Source organism: Haliaeetus leucocephalus, unplaced genomic scaffold, assembly GCF_000737465.1.
Source record: "Haliaeetus leucocephalus isolate CR32 unplaced genomic scaffold, Haliaeetus_leucocephalus-4.0 Scaffold61, whole genome shotgun sequence".
In the NCBI taxonomy this organism is placed as follows: Eukaryota; Metazoa; Chordata; class Aves; order Accipitriformes; family Accipitridae; genus Haliaeetus; species Haliaeetus leucocephalus.
Genome location: NW_010972497.1, coordinates 1,390,638 through 1,410,246, shown reverse-complemented (window position 1 = coordinate 1,410,246; position 19,609 = coordinate 1,390,638). Strand labels below are relative to the sequence as shown.

The 19,609-nt window shown below is 36.3% G+C and overlaps 1 protein-coding gene across 6 annotated transcripts in view; it reads left to right on the top strand.

Annotated features, from left to right (window-relative positions):
• The first annotated feature begins 6 nt into the window (after positions 1-6).
• Positions 7-19,609, top strand: part of RBM26 (RNA binding motif protein 26) — a 56,377-nt gene continuing 36,774 nt past the window's right edge. For all 6 annotated transcript variants that reach the window (XR_775071.1, XM_010578276.1, XM_010578293.1 and 3 more), the window contains exons 1-6: positions 7-132; positions 13,405-13,523; positions 14,086-14,222; positions 15,084-15,172; positions 15,780-15,991; positions 17,837-18,097. Coding sequence is in view for 5 of the 6 variants with exons in the window: in XM_010578276.1 (XP_010576578.1) it covers positions 62-132; positions 13,405-13,523; positions 14,086-14,222; positions 15,084-15,172; positions 15,780-15,991; positions 17,837-18,097 (889 nt within the window). In the remaining variant the exon portion in view is untranslated. The remainder of the gene's footprint in view (positions 133-13,404; positions 13,524-14,085; positions 14,223-15,083; positions 15,173-15,779; positions 15,992-17,836; positions 18,098-19,609) is intronic.

Here is a 19,609-nt window from a genome sequence, read left to right as displayed (position 1 = left end):
CCGCCGCCGTTGTTGTTGCTGCTGCTGCTGCCGGGGAGGCGGGGGGCCCGGGCCGCTCTGGATGGTGGTTAAAATGATCATAGAAAACTTCGAGGCGCTGAAATCCTGGCTCAGCAAAACCTTGGAGCCCATGTGAGTAGCCGCGACCCTTCCTCTCTCTCCCGCCCCCTCCAAAATAAACCTTCCCTGGGAGAAGACGGGGGTCCTCAGGGGAGGGGAACGCTGTGCCGGAGAGGCCCCCGAGGGCACTGCGGGAGATGCCCTCCCAGCGCCCTTCGCCGCCGGCCGTCTCTTGCGGGGGGCCGCGTCGTTCCCCCGCTCTCCCGGCGCCGTCCTCGGCTGGGAGATAGGACCGTCTTCCTCCGGAGGATGCAGCTTCCCCCCCTAGCGACCGCGTTCGCCTTTCCCTTTGTAGCCCGGGGTAAGCGGGAGGTAATGTGCTGCCTGTGCAGCTCACTGTTCCCTGCTCTCAGCCCCCGTGGAGGCCGGGTTAATAACCACGGCCTGCCGCCCTGCCCAGTGACCTTCTCTCGGAGAGCTCAGGTGCCACCGGGACGTTTTCCGGTATCCTGGGACCTTCCCAGTATCATTTTCCATAGACTTGTCGCACGTCCTTCTCGGTTGTTTTGAATATTTGACGCTCTGCTGTTTCCCTCCCCCTGAATAAAAATTGCATCAGTAGCGCGTTTGGGAGTAGGAGCCCCAGAGAGTGATTTGCCTGTTTGTGAATACCTGCTTGGCCTCTAATCATAGCAGTCATGTGAGTAATTGGGGTTCTTCTGCAAAGAGTCCGTGTCTTCCTTCTCTGAATGATGAACTGAGACGTGAACTTGGTTTTAAAGGTTTCGTCTTCTGGAAGTATGGTGTCTATAGACTTTTAGATCAAAGCATGCACTTGACTTGTCATTCTGAAACACCATTTTAACATGTCTGAATTAAGTTACTGGAGCTTGATTTGAGTCAATGGAACTAGAACTTACAAATTAATTCTAGTGTTAACTTGCTTTTGAGGTGTTTGGCCGCTGTCGGTTTTAAGCTGATACTGTCAAATGGGAGAGGAAAAAAAAAAAAGTCTGCTTTATGGCTTCCATAGTCAATAGTTAAGTATATGTATGTACATGTATAGTGTATATGGCTTATGCTGACATAACCTGAAAAAGTTATAAAATGCTGGGCCATTTTTAGGAGAGCTTCACTTGTTTTTTTCCATAGCACCTAATCCAAACCACACTGAAATAGATGAGTCTTGAACTTAATTTCAGTGGACTTTGAATTAGGCCTGCAGCAAATTATGCTGGGTGCCTTTATACAAAGGTTTGACCCTTAAGACTGTGGTAGGATTTTTTTTTTTTTTTTTTTTTTAACTACATCATCTTGTAAAGGTGTAGTTTTGGGAAGGTGAATTCATTGTCCTCTTGGGTCAACATAAGGTAATATTAGAATAACAGAGCACATTGGTAAGGTAATATTAGAATAACAAAGCACATTGTGCTCTGTGGTAATAGATCCAGCTAGTCCTCTGGTGCAGAATGCTCCCTGTTAGTCTCTGGGTGCTTTCTTGCATGAATACTCTGTTGATGCCAATCAGCAGTTTGATATCAGTAGAGTGTGCTGGTCAGGAGGCTTGAAACAGACAATGTTTAACTTTGGAAGATCTTGTAATTTCCAAAATACATGTTGGTAATTTGAAATGATAAATCATACTCACTTACCTCTCAGTTGGTCGGCAGCTGGAGGTTGATGTGTTAGTTTCAAACAGTTTACAAGGAGCATTTTTAAATTCTGTGAAATCTGAAACTGGAAGTCCACTAGTGGCATGTACAGGAGTGCTTCAGTTGGCTTCAAAATCCCTTTATTGAGTAAATACATTAGGTTCTTTGGATTTTGCAGATCTGTATCCAAAATTCATTTATACAGTTTTTCTGCTCTTTCTTGAGTATTATGCATCAGGAGCTGAAGTTTAACTTTCAGGAGTGAATAGTACAAGTTTCCTTTTCACAATATAAAAAGTATCGAAAGTTTGCCAGATATTATTTAGGTAGAGGTCAGTATGGTTCCTCAGTCTTTCCCCTCAAGTTCCATTCACTGGTGATGTGTAGTAGTTACTTCTTACTCCGGTAACAAACTCGAGTTGTTCCATGTTTCTCTGTTTGAATATTGAACTGTGATATCTGCTAGTGATAGTCAGCAATTAAAGGGTGAAACTAGGATTTTCAGCTTTTGTGATCAGTGCAAGTTTCTACTTTTTAGCACTAAAAGGACCAACGTGTTTCTGTTAAGTTAAATGTGGTATGTGAGCAGTTCAAATGTGGTTCTCATGCTGGAAAACTATGTCGTGGGTAGAGAATTGCTGACCTGGAGGATGTTTCGTTCTCCGAATTTTTAGCTTTGGGAGGAAGCAAGCCAGCAGGGACTGTTAAACTCAACTGTCATTCAACAGTTTTGTGCAGAGTCCTGTGTAACTGCATTATTCCAATAAATGTTGGAATTGGTGGAGAAGTATTGTCATTTCCTAGCAGTCAGATACTCTTGGGGCTGCTTCTGATCTTAGCTATCTGAAATGTGTGCCTACAGCCATAGCTCCTGGGTGTATGGAAATTATAGTGTGCAGTTACTTATAAAGAACTTGCTTCTAAAGAACTAACTGCTGTTGGTGTAGTAGTAGTACAATGAGGCCCTAAGTGCTGGTCGTTTGGAAGTGTTACCATAGCCTGAAAAGAATTTTTGACTTGTCTTTTCTTTTTAATGAAACAAAAAATTGTGCCAGCTGTTTTTGTCATAGCTCTTTCAGAAATCTTTAGCTGCAAGATAGGCAGCTGAATTTCCTAACTAGCCTAAGGAAGACATCACTGTATTAGATCATTATGGAGGTGTTGTCTCAGTAGTCTTAAGGGGAGAAGTGCACTTTAAAGAAGTTACATAAATAAATTTTATACACGTGTATAGGTCTATATTTATGTGCTAGTTATCTAGAGCTGAGTAGTTAGAACATGCTTTATTTTCCAAGTTGCCTGTTTACAAGTAGCTAGCAGTTTTTAATCATGATTTATACCTTGCTCCAAAGCCTGTAACACCCATATTTGAGAAACATAATGTTTCAGAACTAGAAGATAGCAATATCCATAAATATAATTTCATTTCATCATGAATTGTTATCTTTAAACTATTTTAAAGCATTAGCAAGAATGCCAACTTTTTAATGTAATGAAATATGTGTTTGTATAATTGTATGGACTGGACATCATTTGGTTGTTGGATTGCTTGCACATGGTGCCTCTGGGAAACACTGTTCATAGACAAGAATGTTTGGAACAGAGGGATGATAGAGGATTTAAGTTTTGGAATTTTTTGTTTGTTTGTGGTGGGTTGTTGGGGTTTTTGTTTGTTTGTTTGTTTTGGACTGCTCTAATGCCTTTGGCAAAGTCTTGGTGATCCTCCATACAAACACTGCTTATGTGAGTTTATCTTGTTGCAGTGACGCAGAAACTGCAAATGTTACCATGCTGGAGCATTTACACAGTCCAGCTCTGCTTGGAGGGTGGTAGTTCTCTAGTAACTTTATGCAGTTCTCCAAAGAGAGGCTGCTTTTGTGGTTTTGGAAGGAACTCTTTGAGCAGCTCAGTTTGGTGTACAGAGAATTGCTAAATATGCGCACAGAACCACTACAGATACAGCTATGTGAATGTGGTACCAGTGTAAACAAAGTGGCAAGAGTATTTTTTTTGTGCTGTGGCTGCTCTGTATTTGACTAGAGCTATCTTTTATATGTTCAACTTCAGTCAGCTCTACAAAGAAGGCATTTGTCAACAGTCATCTTTGTTGCTTGCAGACAGCAGTATGCTTAGTTTCTAGTGTTATACACATTTTCTTATCCATGGCATGGCTCCTGTAAAGTGTTTGAAAGTAATGTTAAACTTGGACTATAACCTTATGTCTGTCACTTCTAATTTCTGTACTAATGAGGTCCTCACTGAGCCATATCTATTGTGATGGGTTTTTTTGCTGCTAGTCCGTTCCAGATCCTATATAAATTGTGTTTATAATCCTTGCTGGAATATCAGGATCTGGCTTGGCAAAGTTCCAAGTAGGGATGTCTTTTTTTTTTTTTTTTTTTCATTTTTTCCTTGAATTTGTTTGAATCTCTACCTGTGAAAAAAATAAGCTCTTTTGTACTAATGCTGCACTGACCATTTTGCCTTGTAAGACATTGTAGTGTTCTCCCCTTTGCCCTAATTCTTTACAGTGGAAAATTTTCTTGGTTTTAATTACTGTGCATAAGAGAAATTTAATTGCAAATTAAAAAAAATTTAAAAAAATAATTAAAATCTTCCGCTGGCCCAATTACATCTTGATTAAGGCTCCCATATCTAATTTTTTCCACTTCGCTGTATTTATGTTTTTATGAAGGTTTGTTCATGTACTAAATCAGACTTGCAAGGAAGACTAAAAAATACCTAAAACAATGTTTATGCAGTATTTAAGCATACCTCATTAAAAGGGAAAGGATTTTTGCATTGGTTAATTCTGTAAGTGATCGTGCTGCTGTACTATTTATGTCAGAGGGAATAAAATCCAAATTGTTTAAAGAATATTTTGACTATATTTATCATTCAGATATTTTATGGCAAACAGTAAGTATGTTCTGGTGTTCAGTTATGCCTTCACTGTTCTATTTTTGTTTTTCATGCTTTTCAACCTTTCTTTGTTAAATCTCTTAATATTTTTTGGCTGTTTGGATCTTTGCTTCATTGTTAATACATTACTGATTAGTTGTCTTCACCAAGTTATTTAAGAAAGGTAGTGAATAAAAAAGGTTTAACAATGGTGTAAGGAATATGGTAATAAACCAAGATACTGAAACAACAGAAATAAGTTAAAGTGCAAAACTTTGGCATTCCATTCCACATACATGTGACACACCATCCTACCAATAACAGTCATTGGCCCACCGGGAGTTTTCACTCTCGTTTTCCGTGAAACTTCCTAAGAAGTTCAAAAGCAATAGATGTTTCTCTTCATTTCATTTTGTTAACACTTTACATTAGGCTATTTATAACTAAGGTAAATAAAGCACAAATACACCTCATTGGTATGTCACTCTCTTAACACTAGTGAAGTTACTCTTCTACGTCTATTATGAAACTTGATAGTTTGTTCACCTAACTCATGGAGAGCTGCTGTATTTGAGAAATCTAGGTTCCTAGCTTAGAGTGCTGATAGTGCTAAGCTTCTGTGTAAAAATACTGTGACAGAATTAAAGTATCAATATTATAAGGTGTAGTTGAAAGCAGAATATGAAGAGGAGAAAATTATTCCTGTTACAGGAAACCTTCCTTGTTCTTATGCTGAGCATCAGCAGTGAAATGGAACCACTTGGCTGCATCGCAAATCATAGAGATGCTATGATGATTTTTGCTTTCTGCATTGAATGTGTGTTGGACAACCAGCAAGCTGACAGCTGTTCTGCCTCATGAGAGCTGTCTTGAATCTAGAGGTGACATTTTAAGCTGCTGGTTATTGGTTGCAGCTATATGAACATGTCAGATCTGGGTATCGTGATAATTTAGAACTATTGTAATGACATCAGTAATTTATGTAACAGCATTGGAGGCTGTTACATTCCTCAGTGTATTTCTAGTAAGTACTATTAAAAAGTTAATGAAAGTGGTCCTTCTCATCTACAGTAGTGTCTCAAGGTAAAAGTGGGATCTTGCTGAATTAGTCTGTCATTCATTTTACTTATTGAACACTGTAGGTTTTTATAATTTTTTTTTTTAGTAGCAGCACAACAGAATGGTACAGCTGTCTAAATTAGACTAGCTGCTCTGCCCAATATGCAGTGGACATTTTTCTGCACCCACACAGCCCTGCAAATATGAAGCATGTCTCAGCCTTCAAACATAACCATGTCCACTTTGGTTCATGTCAGGAACTGAGCAGTATTCTAGGGAAGTATAAATACTAATCTTTAGGCAGCAAAACTAGACTCTGAAATTTAGGTTGTAAATTCTCAGGATCAGAGTATGACAAATAACATGCACCTACATGTTATTTCCTTTACAGAACGATCACTTACTGCCTGGAGGACTTCAGATGTGCTTTTGCGGTTTCAATGTATTGTGGTAGTTCAAATTTTTCAAGGAACTAGTTTCAGGACTTGCAGCACCTTTTTGGTCTGTACATTCATTTTAAAAAAAATTAAGAAAGAAACCCCTCATGTAGTTTCTTTTAACATCTTAAAAAAGTAGTGTATGTGCACTAGCTGTGTCCAAATTGAAGTCTAGATTGAGGGTCTTTGCATTAGCTTGAAATAAAATCGATAAAATACATCTGAAATGAACAAGTAGTGTTTTTGTTACAAGGAAACTTTATGGAAGCTTCTGTTCTGTCCTCTCTCCCTCCCCCAAGCACACTTTTTCTCTTAAGAGAGTAACCATGTTCATTTTGTGAAAACTGTCGGATAACAGTTTGACAGCTTCATCATTGGAGGTTCTCAGCCTCCCCAGCCCCCAGCTGGCAAAAGGGTTATGTACTCTACAGTTAAACACTACATATATATATATATATATCTATCTATATATCTATCTCCGTTTGGGAATTTTCATACATTTTCCAAACATTTTCACCAGACAGTAGACTTTGTGTAGAAGAGTGTGAATTAAGTTATGTTGCCAAAAAGCATAAAAAAATCAAATTCATTTTCTATGTAATGGTTGTGTTGTTGTCTAATAACTGTAAAATTTAAGCAGCAGTTTGTTTTGCCATGCCAGTGAGATTTTTAGCAAAACAAAGGATTATCCACTTGTTAAACTGATTTCTGTGGTGCTTACTACAGCACTATAGTACCAGGTCTGCACCAAACACTATAAATACTACTTTAAAAAAAACAATGGCCAGAAATAATTACTCTTTTAAGGCTTCAGTTCAAAGTGGCTACTTTGCTTATTAAGAACTGACTTAAATGATGAATTGCAGTATGAGGAACTTCATAGCACTGGAGATGTGTGCTTTTTCTGAGAGGAAGGTATCTGGGTTTAGATATTTCAGACCTTTCCTCCAGCTAATTAGTTGATAATTTAAAAGGCTTCAGCCTGGTATATATGTAGGAAACCTAGAATATGTATCTGTACTCATTCTGTGCTTTGTCATGTTGGAAAACGTTACTCGAGTAAGCCAGACTGGAGTAAGATAGGCAACATTAATAAGCTATTTAAATATGTGGATTTTTCAGATATATTATCAACTTCACAACTATCATTCTTGAGTCAGCTTGCCATTTTTTAATTCCTTGCATTTCTTCTTCCTTCTCTTGTTTTAAGAATTCATCAGGTGGGTTGTTTTTTTGTTGTTTTGTTTTGTTTTGTTTTTTTTCTGTCAGTGTGAGTATTTGAACAGGAGTCCTAGTGGCCTTATATTCAATATTTGCTTGGTGGAGAGTTCAGGGCTCTATTGGGGAGACCTGCCCAAAGTTCTCAGTTGATAGTGGAATATTTAGTCCAAAAGAGACTTTCAGATCTGCCTTCCCTTTTGATACCTTTTACATTAAAAATACTCGAATAAACAGCATGTTTTGTCTTTCGTTTGAATATGTATTTTTGTACTGATGCTTAAACATGTTCTTAGGCACTAACCTGGCAAAATATGTCCTCATCATACTGTATGCAAAGTTTGTGTTTATTCTCTCTTAAGGCTTGAGAGGTATTTACTATATGCTTCTACTCAATATCTTTTAAAATGCTTCTTCTGCAATATTTATGTACAAAGGTATCTTGCTGGTTTAGCTTATCTGCCTTTCTGAATTACTTTTAGCTATTTTGGCAAAGTCTTCCTAAGTCGGTATAAGCTCAGGTGTTAATAGGGGGTTTGTATGTACTGCTACAGCAGTAACATTTTTTTTCAAACAACTTTAGTATGTATTCCACATCTACTGCATTTGTAAGTTAAGGCTGATGCCTGTAATTGCATGGTGATTATAAAAATCAAAGTGGGTTCTCAGAACATATTTAGTATCTTATATTTTAAAATATGTAAATCTGAGTATTGCAAATGGATAGATTGAGTGGTGTTTAATGAATTGCAAAGTATTTAAATAAAAAAACACAACTGTACAGAGAAGTGAGTCCTCTTCAGCCAAATTACTTTTCCCTTCTCAAACATTATTTAAAAAAAATACATATTTAAGGCTTAAATTTAAGAACTTCAGCTTTCCTCTTCTGCTTTATTTTCTTTATTTGAAATGGTAATTTCAAATAATGACTGCAAAACCAGATGGGATCAGGAACAAAGGATTTTGAACTTTTCTGTGAGGTTTGTTGCAGTTGTGAACTCTTGCTCCTACAATTGAACAAAATATTTGATTGGGTGTTACTTTCCTTTTTGAAGGTTTTCTCTGGTGGTTAGCAGTTGGAGCTATCCAGATCATTCTATGAAGAACATGTAGAGCTCTAGCAAAAGAATTCTTCCATCTATGCCTGTATATTAAATACTGTTTATAAAAGCAGGATTACAAGAGCAATATCCCTTGTTTAATGTAGAGCAGTAGACACTGCATAGTGTCTGACTAATACAGTACAGACTCTGCAAAAAAGCATTACTAGAGGTAAAAACATGTAGCATTACCAATTAGGATTATATATTCAGAAAGTGGGTGTAAGAAAACATGCTGTGGTGTTTAATTGTAGCAGGAACTGGGATGTACTTGCTGCAGTGGAAGTGAGTTCAGATTACTTGTGCCAACTGGTTTGTGTTTGTTTGTTAAAGAAAACATGAAAGAGAAAACAAGAGGAGAAATTTATGTGATTACTGATGACTATCACTGCTTGCAGCACATGCCTACGAAAAGTTGAGGGGATGTAGGTGTGGGATTCAAAGTTGAGAATTGTTGTTTTACATGTTTCAATGCAGGTGAACGTTTTTCTAATAGCCAAATTTTAGCGTAAGAATGAAGTTATGTCTAAACTGTCACACTTCTAACACACAGATTCCATTTATGCTCAGGTCTGTGATGTACCTCACCATGTTCAAGTTAAGCTGAGGTTTCAAACCTGTATCTAACAACTGAAAATGTGTATCATTCATTGAACACTAGAATTGAAATATAAATTTATTTTTAAATTTGAATGCAGCTTAGACTATTTGAAATGTGTAGGTGGTATTCTGATTTTTCTCTTTTTTCTGAATTGTCAGTTAAGGACCTTTTTCTATTAATCTTATAATCTGCAAGAATAAAGCATGATATGTACTGTGTAAGTCCTTGTGCTACACAGTATATTTTGCTGCTATCAGCATGGATGCCTCCTGCTTTTTTTAAACTGATATCACTTAATAAAACAATGCCAACTATAGGAGCATAAAATACAGCGAGGTTTAGAAAAAACTGATAAAGCTAGCTCAAAATGGGTGAAAAAGCTATGTACGTACAACAAAGATAAAGCAAGCATATTCCATATTATTCACACAAAAAGGCTGCTATTCTGTAAGAAAATACTGTCAAGCGAGAGAACATAAGAACTTGTTTATCAGAAGAACTCAAGGCCCCTATAATTCAAACCAGCAGATTTTGACTAAATCAAAGGATGGAGAATTTATACGCAACGTTTCAGAACTTGGTTTGAATGAAAAAGTGGAAAGGAATTGCTTTAAAAAAAGCAGCTGTCCCCAAACAAAGCCATTAACAATAATATCCAGAACTCTAATGGCTATAAAGAACAGAAATTTTCAGGCAAGCCTCCTGTATTCAAAGTTCTAAGTTTAAATTTCTTTTTTACTTCATGAGACCAGTTACTCCTTTATTCCACTGCTTCAGGTTGATAGCAATTGAATTTTAGCATCATCTTTTAAAAGAAAAAAAGGGGGCAAAGCATTTTGTAAGAGTCTGAAAAGCAGTAAAAGACCAGACTGTAAGCTTGTTAAATCTATCTAAAATCCTAGCTACAGAAACAAGCATGGTCTTCGCAATAGTGTGGAGAAAACAGATCAGTTTGTGGGTTTTTTCATGCTTTGAACAGCAAATACAGAAGAGGAGACTTCTGTTTCTAGTTGGTACATAAAAAAGGAAGTCAACCTTTGGCTGCGTAAAGATCATTTGCAGTTTAATTTTAAAAAGTGAAAAGAAATCACATAAAATCATACTATCAATTTACAAAAACATTGTCTTCATCTCGCTCTACCACAAAATGCATTGTATTCATTATTGCTTAATTAGCATCAGTTGAAGTAATTCGTCTGTTAGTATTTCTCAAAAAATAGTATTTGTTGAAAAGCCAAAATAAAGACAGAGTTTTACCTTGAAAGCATGTAAGTTCTTCCTGTTGTGTACAGCGGAATTTCGACACTTAGATATTGAATAATAATAATAGAGTTCAGTACAATAGTTTTGCATTGTTCATATGTGGTTGTATCACATAGAGTGATAAATTACAGTGCCACAGGAGAAAATGAATTTGTGTTTTCGAAATTAAAAATAAATTTATGTACATTTTTATTGAGGATATTTTCTTTAGAGTATCTTGGAGTTGGGTGGATGGATTCAAATTCTGAGATCATTCCAGAGTGGACAGCATTGCTAAGATTTCCAAAATCATCATGGTGGAGAGGGGTGAAAGCAGTAATTGTTTGTTATTTTTAAACAGTTTTCTTTGGGTTTGGGGGTTTTGTTTTAATTTTTTTTGTTACACCTTCTGGAGTCTAGGTGGCTTTCCAGACAAGATTTTCCATTTTCTACCCTGCTCGTGAGAGAGGAATTACTTTGAAGTGAATATGAAGTTGTTGTATAGTCACTACTGTAGGAGCTGGAGGATTAAAGTACATTGCAATAGCTAACAGCAGTGGGTTTTAACTTCTAGACTGACTTTTTTTTTCTTTTTTTTTTGTTCCCTTGCTAAAGTTTGAGTGCACGTGTTGTCATTTAAAGCAGTTATAGCAGATTTTGAACAGTGACAGCTGACTGTATTATCAGATGAGAACCAAATTTATGGAAATTGAAATAAAAAATTCAGCTTGTAATGTTTTACCTGATTTTTGTGGAGAATAGAAAGGAGAAGAAAAGAATTGAGGATTATCATGTGAAAATTGTCCCCCCCAATTGTTTTCCTGTTATGAATATAGATAGATAATATGAAAATAGCACACTAATTTTCCGAGGCATGATTCAGCTTGAAACTGGGAGAGGACTGAATATCTCCTCTAGTGACATCGAAGTTGCATTAAGGAACAGTAAAAAAAAAAAAAAAATTTTTTTTGCAATTTCGAGCATTGAGAAGTTAGGAAATGCTGGCCTTAGGGCCTCCTCATTGCAGCCTAGGATGAACACTCTGTGCAATATCGGGCTTTCAGATAATCTGCTTGGATGATGTGCTCAGGTGCTAGCAGTGTAAAATAGACTATGCAGTCCTACCGCTCCCACTGTAGGAGGTTATGTGCCTGCTTCCAAGATGACTTTGTGCTTGGACAGCATTTTCTTCTGGATAAAGAATTGTTAAATCTGAGCAGGGGCAAACCAGATACAACAGTTGAAGGAAAACATTTCTGCGTTTTCCAGTGGTGTGCGGTCTGTTTTTCAGTTAACAGTATGTAGTTGCATTTTGTCGGTTTAGTGCGTGGGGGTTCTTCTGGAATGTAAACTGACTGTGAACTCCCATCTTCTGTGTTTATAAATAATGCAGACTAATACAGAATACTGTGGTACATCCCCTAGCAGCTCAAGTTGCTTTTACAGCATGAAATTCTGCTATTGCCTGCTTTCTAGAGGATGCTGAGTTATGTTTCAAGCTCTGACCTTCAACTTCAGAGCACTCTGTGCTGGGTGCAGGCTATCCAGAAGATCTCCTGCGGATGGATGCTGACAGATCTGCTTCCTTTGCTTAGTGGATATGTTTGCACCGAGGATGTTGTTTTCTGTGCAGGAGATAGTTTATTCGGGGAGAGGAATTAGGTAGTGTGATATGGTGATGAATTTTGTTTCTTCTGCCTGGTGTCTAAAATACATGTGATTTAAATGATCAACATTCAGATTTACAATTAAGCTTCAGCATTGAAATTTCATTTGTTTTAATGTGGAAGAGATTGGGAACTGCTGTTTTATTCCTCTGTTGTGACTAGTGGACTTCTGTGCTAGAACAGTATTTGTCTGATACTCTTATTCAGTGCAACTCCCTGACCATGGTTTAATTTTACTTATTTCTCAGTTATTTTTGCTAGAGAGAATGTACAGTTAGGATGTATCAGTGCACTTTTTTTTTCCTCGTTGTAGTTCTTTAAAACACTAGTATTAACTTTGATCACCACCCAAACAAGCCAGCTGTGTGAATGACATGACCAGTGTGCACATGTTAAATCCTGCCTGGTTTTGCGGGGTCTGAGGTCTTCCTTTGGTTTATGCTAAATAATGGGATTAAATTGTTTAAGAAGATGCTGCTGTTCTGCCTGATAAACCAATGTGGCACCATTTCATTAGTTACTGGCTTTGAATTATGAAGCGTGAAATGGTTTTCTGCAGTATTCTCACTTGCTTTGGTGGGTTTTACTCTGTAACACCACTACAAAGTTCATTGTAGATTACTATTTGTAAAACATTATAATAAAATTGTATCAGTTATATTAAATAATGTTCTACTTGATGTGGATATACAGCTTACTCCATTCTAAGTTCTTTGTTGATGTGCACGAGACCATCAGCTTCTACGCTGAAGTGCTCCATATTAGTTTTAGATGGAATTTAGATGTCTAAAATGGATAATGATCCCCTAAACTTCCCTTCATTGTCTGTGGACCTCTTATGGGGATTTCTGTGATAATATTATATGACCGCTTTTTCCTTAAGCTTTCGAAATTAAGATTTTTCAGTTAATCTGCTTTTTATGGTGTTCAGATGTAGGTAGTAATAAGATTCTTTAAAAAATATATTTAAGACTCTCTGAGAGTCTGAATTTTTTTATAGCATAGATCACTTCTGCTGTATCACTGTATTCATTTGTAATTAGGTAGGCTGACTTTTCCCCATTAACAGTCACTCAGTATTACACTCAGAATTACTGATTTCATCATTGGGAAATTATGGAAATATTTGTTGTATTTGTAATTGTTTTTAAGACTGTTAGGCAGTTGAGGCTGTTTCATTCCAAATAGTTCATTCTAGTTTGCTATGAGGTGCTCCATGCAATACTGTTGTGGAAATATTCTAGACACTTGCTTCTGTGGGGAAGAAAGGTGATACTTAGCAATCTTGCATATCTGGACTCTGTCTTAGAAAATACCCCTGAGTGTTTTCCAGTTGCTTTGGTAGGAAACGTCTTGGTCCTCTATATATATTGGTCATACCAGTTTCAGACATTAATTTCTGTAATTATTGTTTCTATTTTTTTTTTACCATTTTGATTTTTTTTTTTAAAATTAATTTATTTGCAGATGTGATGCAGATCCATCTGCCCTAGCTAAATATGTTCTGGCTTTGGTAAAGAAGGATAAAAGTGAAAAGGAACTAAAGGCATTGTGTGTTGATCAGCTGGATGTATTTCTTCAGAAAGGTATGGTCTTTGTCATAACAATTAAGCTTGAGTGAAAAGTCTGTCTTGTTTAATTCATTCAAACAATCTTTTACCATAGAATCATGCATTTGTCTCTTTATTAGCTTTGTTACTTTGAAATCAGTAATTCAACTTTCCTGAAGTAATTTGTCTTAAAAAACAGGTATATAGCACAATATGCATATATTAGGTATATGTTTTGTATCTATGGAATTCCTGGAAGAAAATTATGAATGTTAAGAGTTATTGCCAGAATTAGAAGTATTGGAGCTCTGCATATATTCCAGAAATATTCTTCCAGATGTTTTATTAAGAGACGTTAAATAATTCAAGGATTGAAAACCTTTGTGAAACATTGTCATTACTGACATGTTTCTTGACTCTGTAAATGTCCTTTTAAAATATAAAATTAGCAGCAGAGTATTTAAAAAAATACTGTTTGTTGTTCTAACTTGTTGGTGAATGCTGATTTTGGTTTTTCTTTTTAATAATTTATTTATTTTTAAAGCAAATATTAACTGAAGTTTTGAATAATGGATATTTGTACACTCTTTACTTTTAGAAACTCAGATATTTGTGGAAAAACTCTTTGATGCTGTGAATACAAAAAGCTATCTACCTCCACCAGAACAGCCATCGTCAGGAAGCCTGAAAGTAGAATTTTTTCAGCACCAAGAAAAAGAGACAAAAAAGGAAGAGGTAGGCATTGATTTTATTTTAAATGTTTGTCTTTTTTTTCATTCCTGTAGTTCAATTATGTGGTTCAACTTCATCATGTTTATTTGCTTATTAATAATAGTCCCAAAACAGCATTAAAATATGTCAGAAGATTTGTGCTGCACATTTTTCCTAAACATAAGTGGGTGCTTCAAAGGTGAACCAAAGTGGTTCTGACTAGGCAAATGTAAATTAAGTTATTGAGTAGTGTAGGAGTTGCAGTACAACCTACATTAGTTCTTTGCTCAGGATTGCTGTTGTAATTATGCTGCCTTTTAATTCAGCATAAATCCAGGCTGCCGTTCCAAATGGCAGTCCTCATTCCTCCAGCTGCTTGATCCAGATAACATCCTTATTCTGACACAAGTGTTTATGTTGTTCTTATGAGTCAGAAGAGTAGGTTTGTCCTTTTCAACAGCAGCCTAGGTTTGGCTGCGTGAAAGTGTTTTAACTGTGATCTGAACCAGCTAATCTGCTGATGAAGAAAAGACCTTACTGTGTCAGTCGTTGAATATTCATGTCACTGAATAGATCTGTCGCTGCACCTCAGTATGGATTTTTGTCCACCTGTAGCAAAAGCAGATGTATTTTTAGTGGAGCACAATAAGTATTGCTTATTCTGCTTTATTTTCTCCCAACCCGTGCTTTGAATATTCCTAGAAATAGAAATCTTAATACATTATGAAGATTCTGTAATTGCATTAGATGCAAAAATGTTGTTTCAGTTCAATGTTACTGCTGACTTTGCTCAGCATTTTGAGTTTTTTGGTTTTATTTGGTTGTGCAGAAGTCTCCATTATAGTGTATGCATGTTTTGATCTAATGTGTATACTTTAAATTCAGATAGTTAAAGAGGAAGAGCGAGAAAAAAAGTTTTCTAGAAGATTAAATCACAGCCCTCCGCAGTCAAGTTCTCGCTACAGAGATACCAGGTAATAAATTTTGCTTAACCTCTTGTATTATATCAGTAATCAGATGGATTTGGATTTTTATGGTGTTACTAAATTAAATATTTTCTTTCTGTATGGTCACCTAATAAGCCTAAAAACAAGACTTTTATTGCTTTTATGCATATGTAGTTAAATGATGAGTATATAAGTGATAGCGTAAACTGTCTCTGAGTTGTGCACAACTATCACATTTGAGTTTTATGATTAATTTTTATGTTGGATTTGCGGTTTATATTACAACACTTACTGCTCTCAGTATTGAGATTGAATTGTGATAATTTTAATTTAGAAGCCTTCCCTTCAGTAACTGTTATCTTTTTGGTGTTTCCAACTTGGAGAAGGTGCTGTATTGGGCAGAAACAAAATCTTACATACATTTTAAAATCTTGTGGATGGTAAAAGTAAAATGAATAAACCAAATAAAGAATTTTAAAAGTCTTCTGAGAAGAAAGGAAGGGCCATAGTTAGATTCCATTTGTAGCCTTTCTCTAATTTTCCATTGCCATTTCTTGAGGTTTTTAATGGTAGTTAAGGTTTTAAATTATGGCTTCATAATTCTTGTAATTAACTTACAAAATTACATGTTTAGAAGCCGTGATGAAAGGAAAAAAGATGAACGTTCTCGGAAGAGGGATTATGACCGAAATCCTCCCAGAAGAGATTCCTATAGGGATCGATATAACAGAAGAAGAGGGAGGAGTCGGAGCTACAGCAGGAGTCGAAGTAGAAGTTGGAGCAAAGAGAGATTGCGGGACCGGGACCGAGACCGGAGCAGAAGCCGGAGCAGAACACGAAGCAGAGGTACCAACAGTTGGTCTCTAAAATACGGTGAATGTTGCCTACAAAATTTAGACACTAAACTTAAAACACTATGTTCAAAATGTACCAAAATTTCTTCTGTTGTTCTTGTTTCTTTGTTTAAATTTAGCTTGGTTTTCTGTGGAAATAAGGTCTATGTGATTATGTTTTCAGTGCGTGTTTCCCTCTTTCCCTCCATTCTTCTCTAATACCTTTGACTGTGTTGGCTACTTTTAAGCAATATTGTAAGAGAGGCAGAAAAATCAGAGTTGATTGCATTTCATTAAGTTTTAGAAAACTCAGAATCTGGTTTGGGAAGATACAGAAATTAATACCCATCTATGGAGGTAGAACTGGCAGAAATTACCTGTTTGGCAGCAAATAACTTGTCAAGCAGAACAGTACAGCTCTGTTCTTTTTGTCTTGTCCCCTGCTTGGTGTCATAGGGAGGGGCTGAAATTATTACAGTAAATATTTGTGTTTGTTTATATATCTGTAGGACTTCAGGCTTCGGTACAGTAGTTTTTCAAATTAAACTTCTTTAAAAACAAAGCTGTTTATTCAGCTAAAAAGAATGCGTTTTCCCCCAATAGTTGTTACTGATAAATTGGAAGAGAGCATTGAGAGTCATTTTATATCTTTACTCTGTCTCAGACTATGTAGAGGTAAAAATAGTCTGGTTTAAGTCTGTGTATTATTTTTCTTTCTATAGAATGGGCCTTGGTAACTCAGCCTTAAAAGTAGGAATGCAGAGTTCCTGAAAATATGCGAGCAAATATTTTCCAAACAACTTATGAACGAGCAAGTTAAATAGCATGCAGCAGTTTAACTAAAAGATTACAATGTGATTAAATCTTAATTTAAGGATTATTTTACATAAACTGCAATGGTAATACCTTATGGACAATATGTTATAGTGAAATCTTTGTTTCTTTTTCTAAGCACATTAAGAAAAGCCTGTTTTACTGACACTTATCTGCCATTTTAAGACATTTTTATTAAAGTTCCTTTAATGTGGGGTTATTTGAGTCTACCAACTTACCTCATGACAGAACTCTGCTGTCTTCATCTGGATACTTACTGTTTATTTGATGGTAATACTGCAAAATTAAGAGGATAGTTTGTGTGTAATCAGAATAAAAGGTCATGTTACAGCTGTGTCTGTGCGGGAGTGCTCCACACCTGTCAAGCACTATTATGTCTCCAGTCATGACAAAGCTTTGCATGTGATAAATATATGCATTTGCATGCAGATAAAATGAAGATACAACAATAAGTGTCTTGAAACGTTAAAGATGTGTAACTTTTATAGTGTTTTCAAGTCATGTTTACCTTTTTCTTGCCCATTGCTTCCCTTTATTCAGAATAACATTCCATCTGAAGTTCTTAGAATATATGCATTACTACAGAAGATGTACTCTGCTTGAAGTTAAATAGGGTTTCTGCTTTACTGTGGGTATAGCTGTTATTAAAATATCCCAGTGGCTGATGATGTACTTTTAAGATAATTATTCTTCTGATTAAACCTTTGGAATGTAGAATCATGGAGTAGTTGAGGTTGGAAGAGACCTCTGAAGGTCCTGTAGTCCAACACCCCTTCTCAAAGCAGATAAACTGGAGCAGGTTGCTCAGGACCCTATCCAGTTGGGTTATAAATAACTCTGAGAGTGGAGACTTTACAGGTACTCTGGGCAACCTGTAGAACATTTCAATTATCTTTTTTATATTTTGAGTTGAATTGATGTGGAATAAAGATTACTTACACAGGTTAGCAGCTGCTTCTGGTGAAAATGTGCAGAAGGAATCATCCAATAGAACTTCTTTTTTTTTTTTTTTTTTTTTTTACAGAAGGGGGTTTAGGAAAGCCAAAATATGATATGGATAGAACAGATCCATTAGAGAACAATTATACTCCAGTTTCTTCTGTGACAAATATTTCGTCCAGCCACTACCCAGTCCCTACACTGAGCAGCACTATTACTGTTATTGCTCCTGCTCATCATGGAAATAACACTACTGAAAGCTGGTCGGAGTTCCATGAAGAGCAGCTGGACCACAACTCCTATGGAAGACCTCCGCTGCCAAAGAAACGCTGTAGAGATTATGATGGTAAGTCTGTATTTTTTTTAATTGCTTCCTGCAGCTATGATTGGCCCCTTTCTGAAAAGATTGCAGTAATTTTCCTTTCTTTTCCTTATCTTCTGTAATGCTGTGGTTTTTCTATTACACAATTCTTGAATGCAAATTTTATCCCACTTTTTATTAACTTAGCTTTTAGACAGCTTTCTTTATTAGTGTTTTTATAGTTTTTTTAGCTGCTAGAATTATTTTATATAGATGAAAATTAGTATATTTATATTAAAAAGTTATAAAAAAAATCAAATTTTACCCAGGTTTTCTGTCTTATGTTCAAGTCAAATACTGTATTTGGTAGTTTTGGCCATGATTAGCACCTTACTGACCTCATCATTTTTTATTCCATCCTAAGAGATAATTTTTAACTAGAAAGGTCTAGAGCTGCAATTTCCCAGGCTCATGTTAACCCATTTTTTCCATGTAGGTGTTTCTTAAAATTGGGTGGGGTTTTGTGCTTATCTATGTCTTAAACATCTTGCATGTCTTGTGCCAAAATTCACACAAGAGGCTGCTGCAGTTGGCAGTGTCCTAGCTAAATTCAGCCAGTCATCCTGTTAGCTCAGAAGAGTTTAAATTTCCCCCCAAAGTTTTTTCTGAGTTGTTTTTTTGGAGGTTGGGGGGGAGGGAGGGTGTTGCTGTTGTTGTGTACCACAATGATGAGTTTAAGATCTAGGCTGGTTTACATTCAGAACTCTGATTGTAATAGAATTGTTCTTTTAAGTAAAGAAAATGGGAGGCTGAGCTCTCAAGCATTGGCAGAGTTGTACTTGTGAAGAATGGTTTTGCCAGTATACGTCACAGTACTCTGGAACAAGTAGAATTGTGAAAGTGTAGTTTTGTTTTGAAGTTTTCTAATGCATGCTGAGCTGCAGAACGTTCTGTCATGGTCTCCCACCACTACAGGTTTTTTAGAAAGGAACAAAACATGCAGGCTAGTATACTTTTGAAATAACATCTCCAGACATGACACTGGGACTTTGTACCTTCAACAGTGTGTCTTCTATAGCAGCTTATTATTTCCAATTTCTGAGTATGAATCAAACAGTAATATGTTGGAAATCTGTGATACAGTTGTCCTCAAATTTTTACTGGTGGCTTTTTTTTTTCCCTACGTTTCTGACTGTTACTAAAATCTCTCAGTAGATGTCTCTTCCATTTGCTTTTCTCATGGCTGTTTATGTCTTCTAAATTTACAAGCTCATCTGTCTCTTCAGTGGATAGTTGCTTCCAACATACTGTTCTTCCATTCTGCACTTTCATATTTTCTACTTGACCCTCTGCAGAACTTCTGTTTTTCCATACAATTTCAATTTATATGTTTTCTAACTCTTCCTGAAGATGAGGTAATACAGACTGCTTTTCAGCATCATGTTTTGAGGAATTTTATACTCAGCTTTCTTCCTATTTTATTGGAAGATGTTTTGAACTTTTCTCCCATATTGCACTGATTTGTATTTTTTTTTTTTTTTTTTTTTTTTGGGGGGT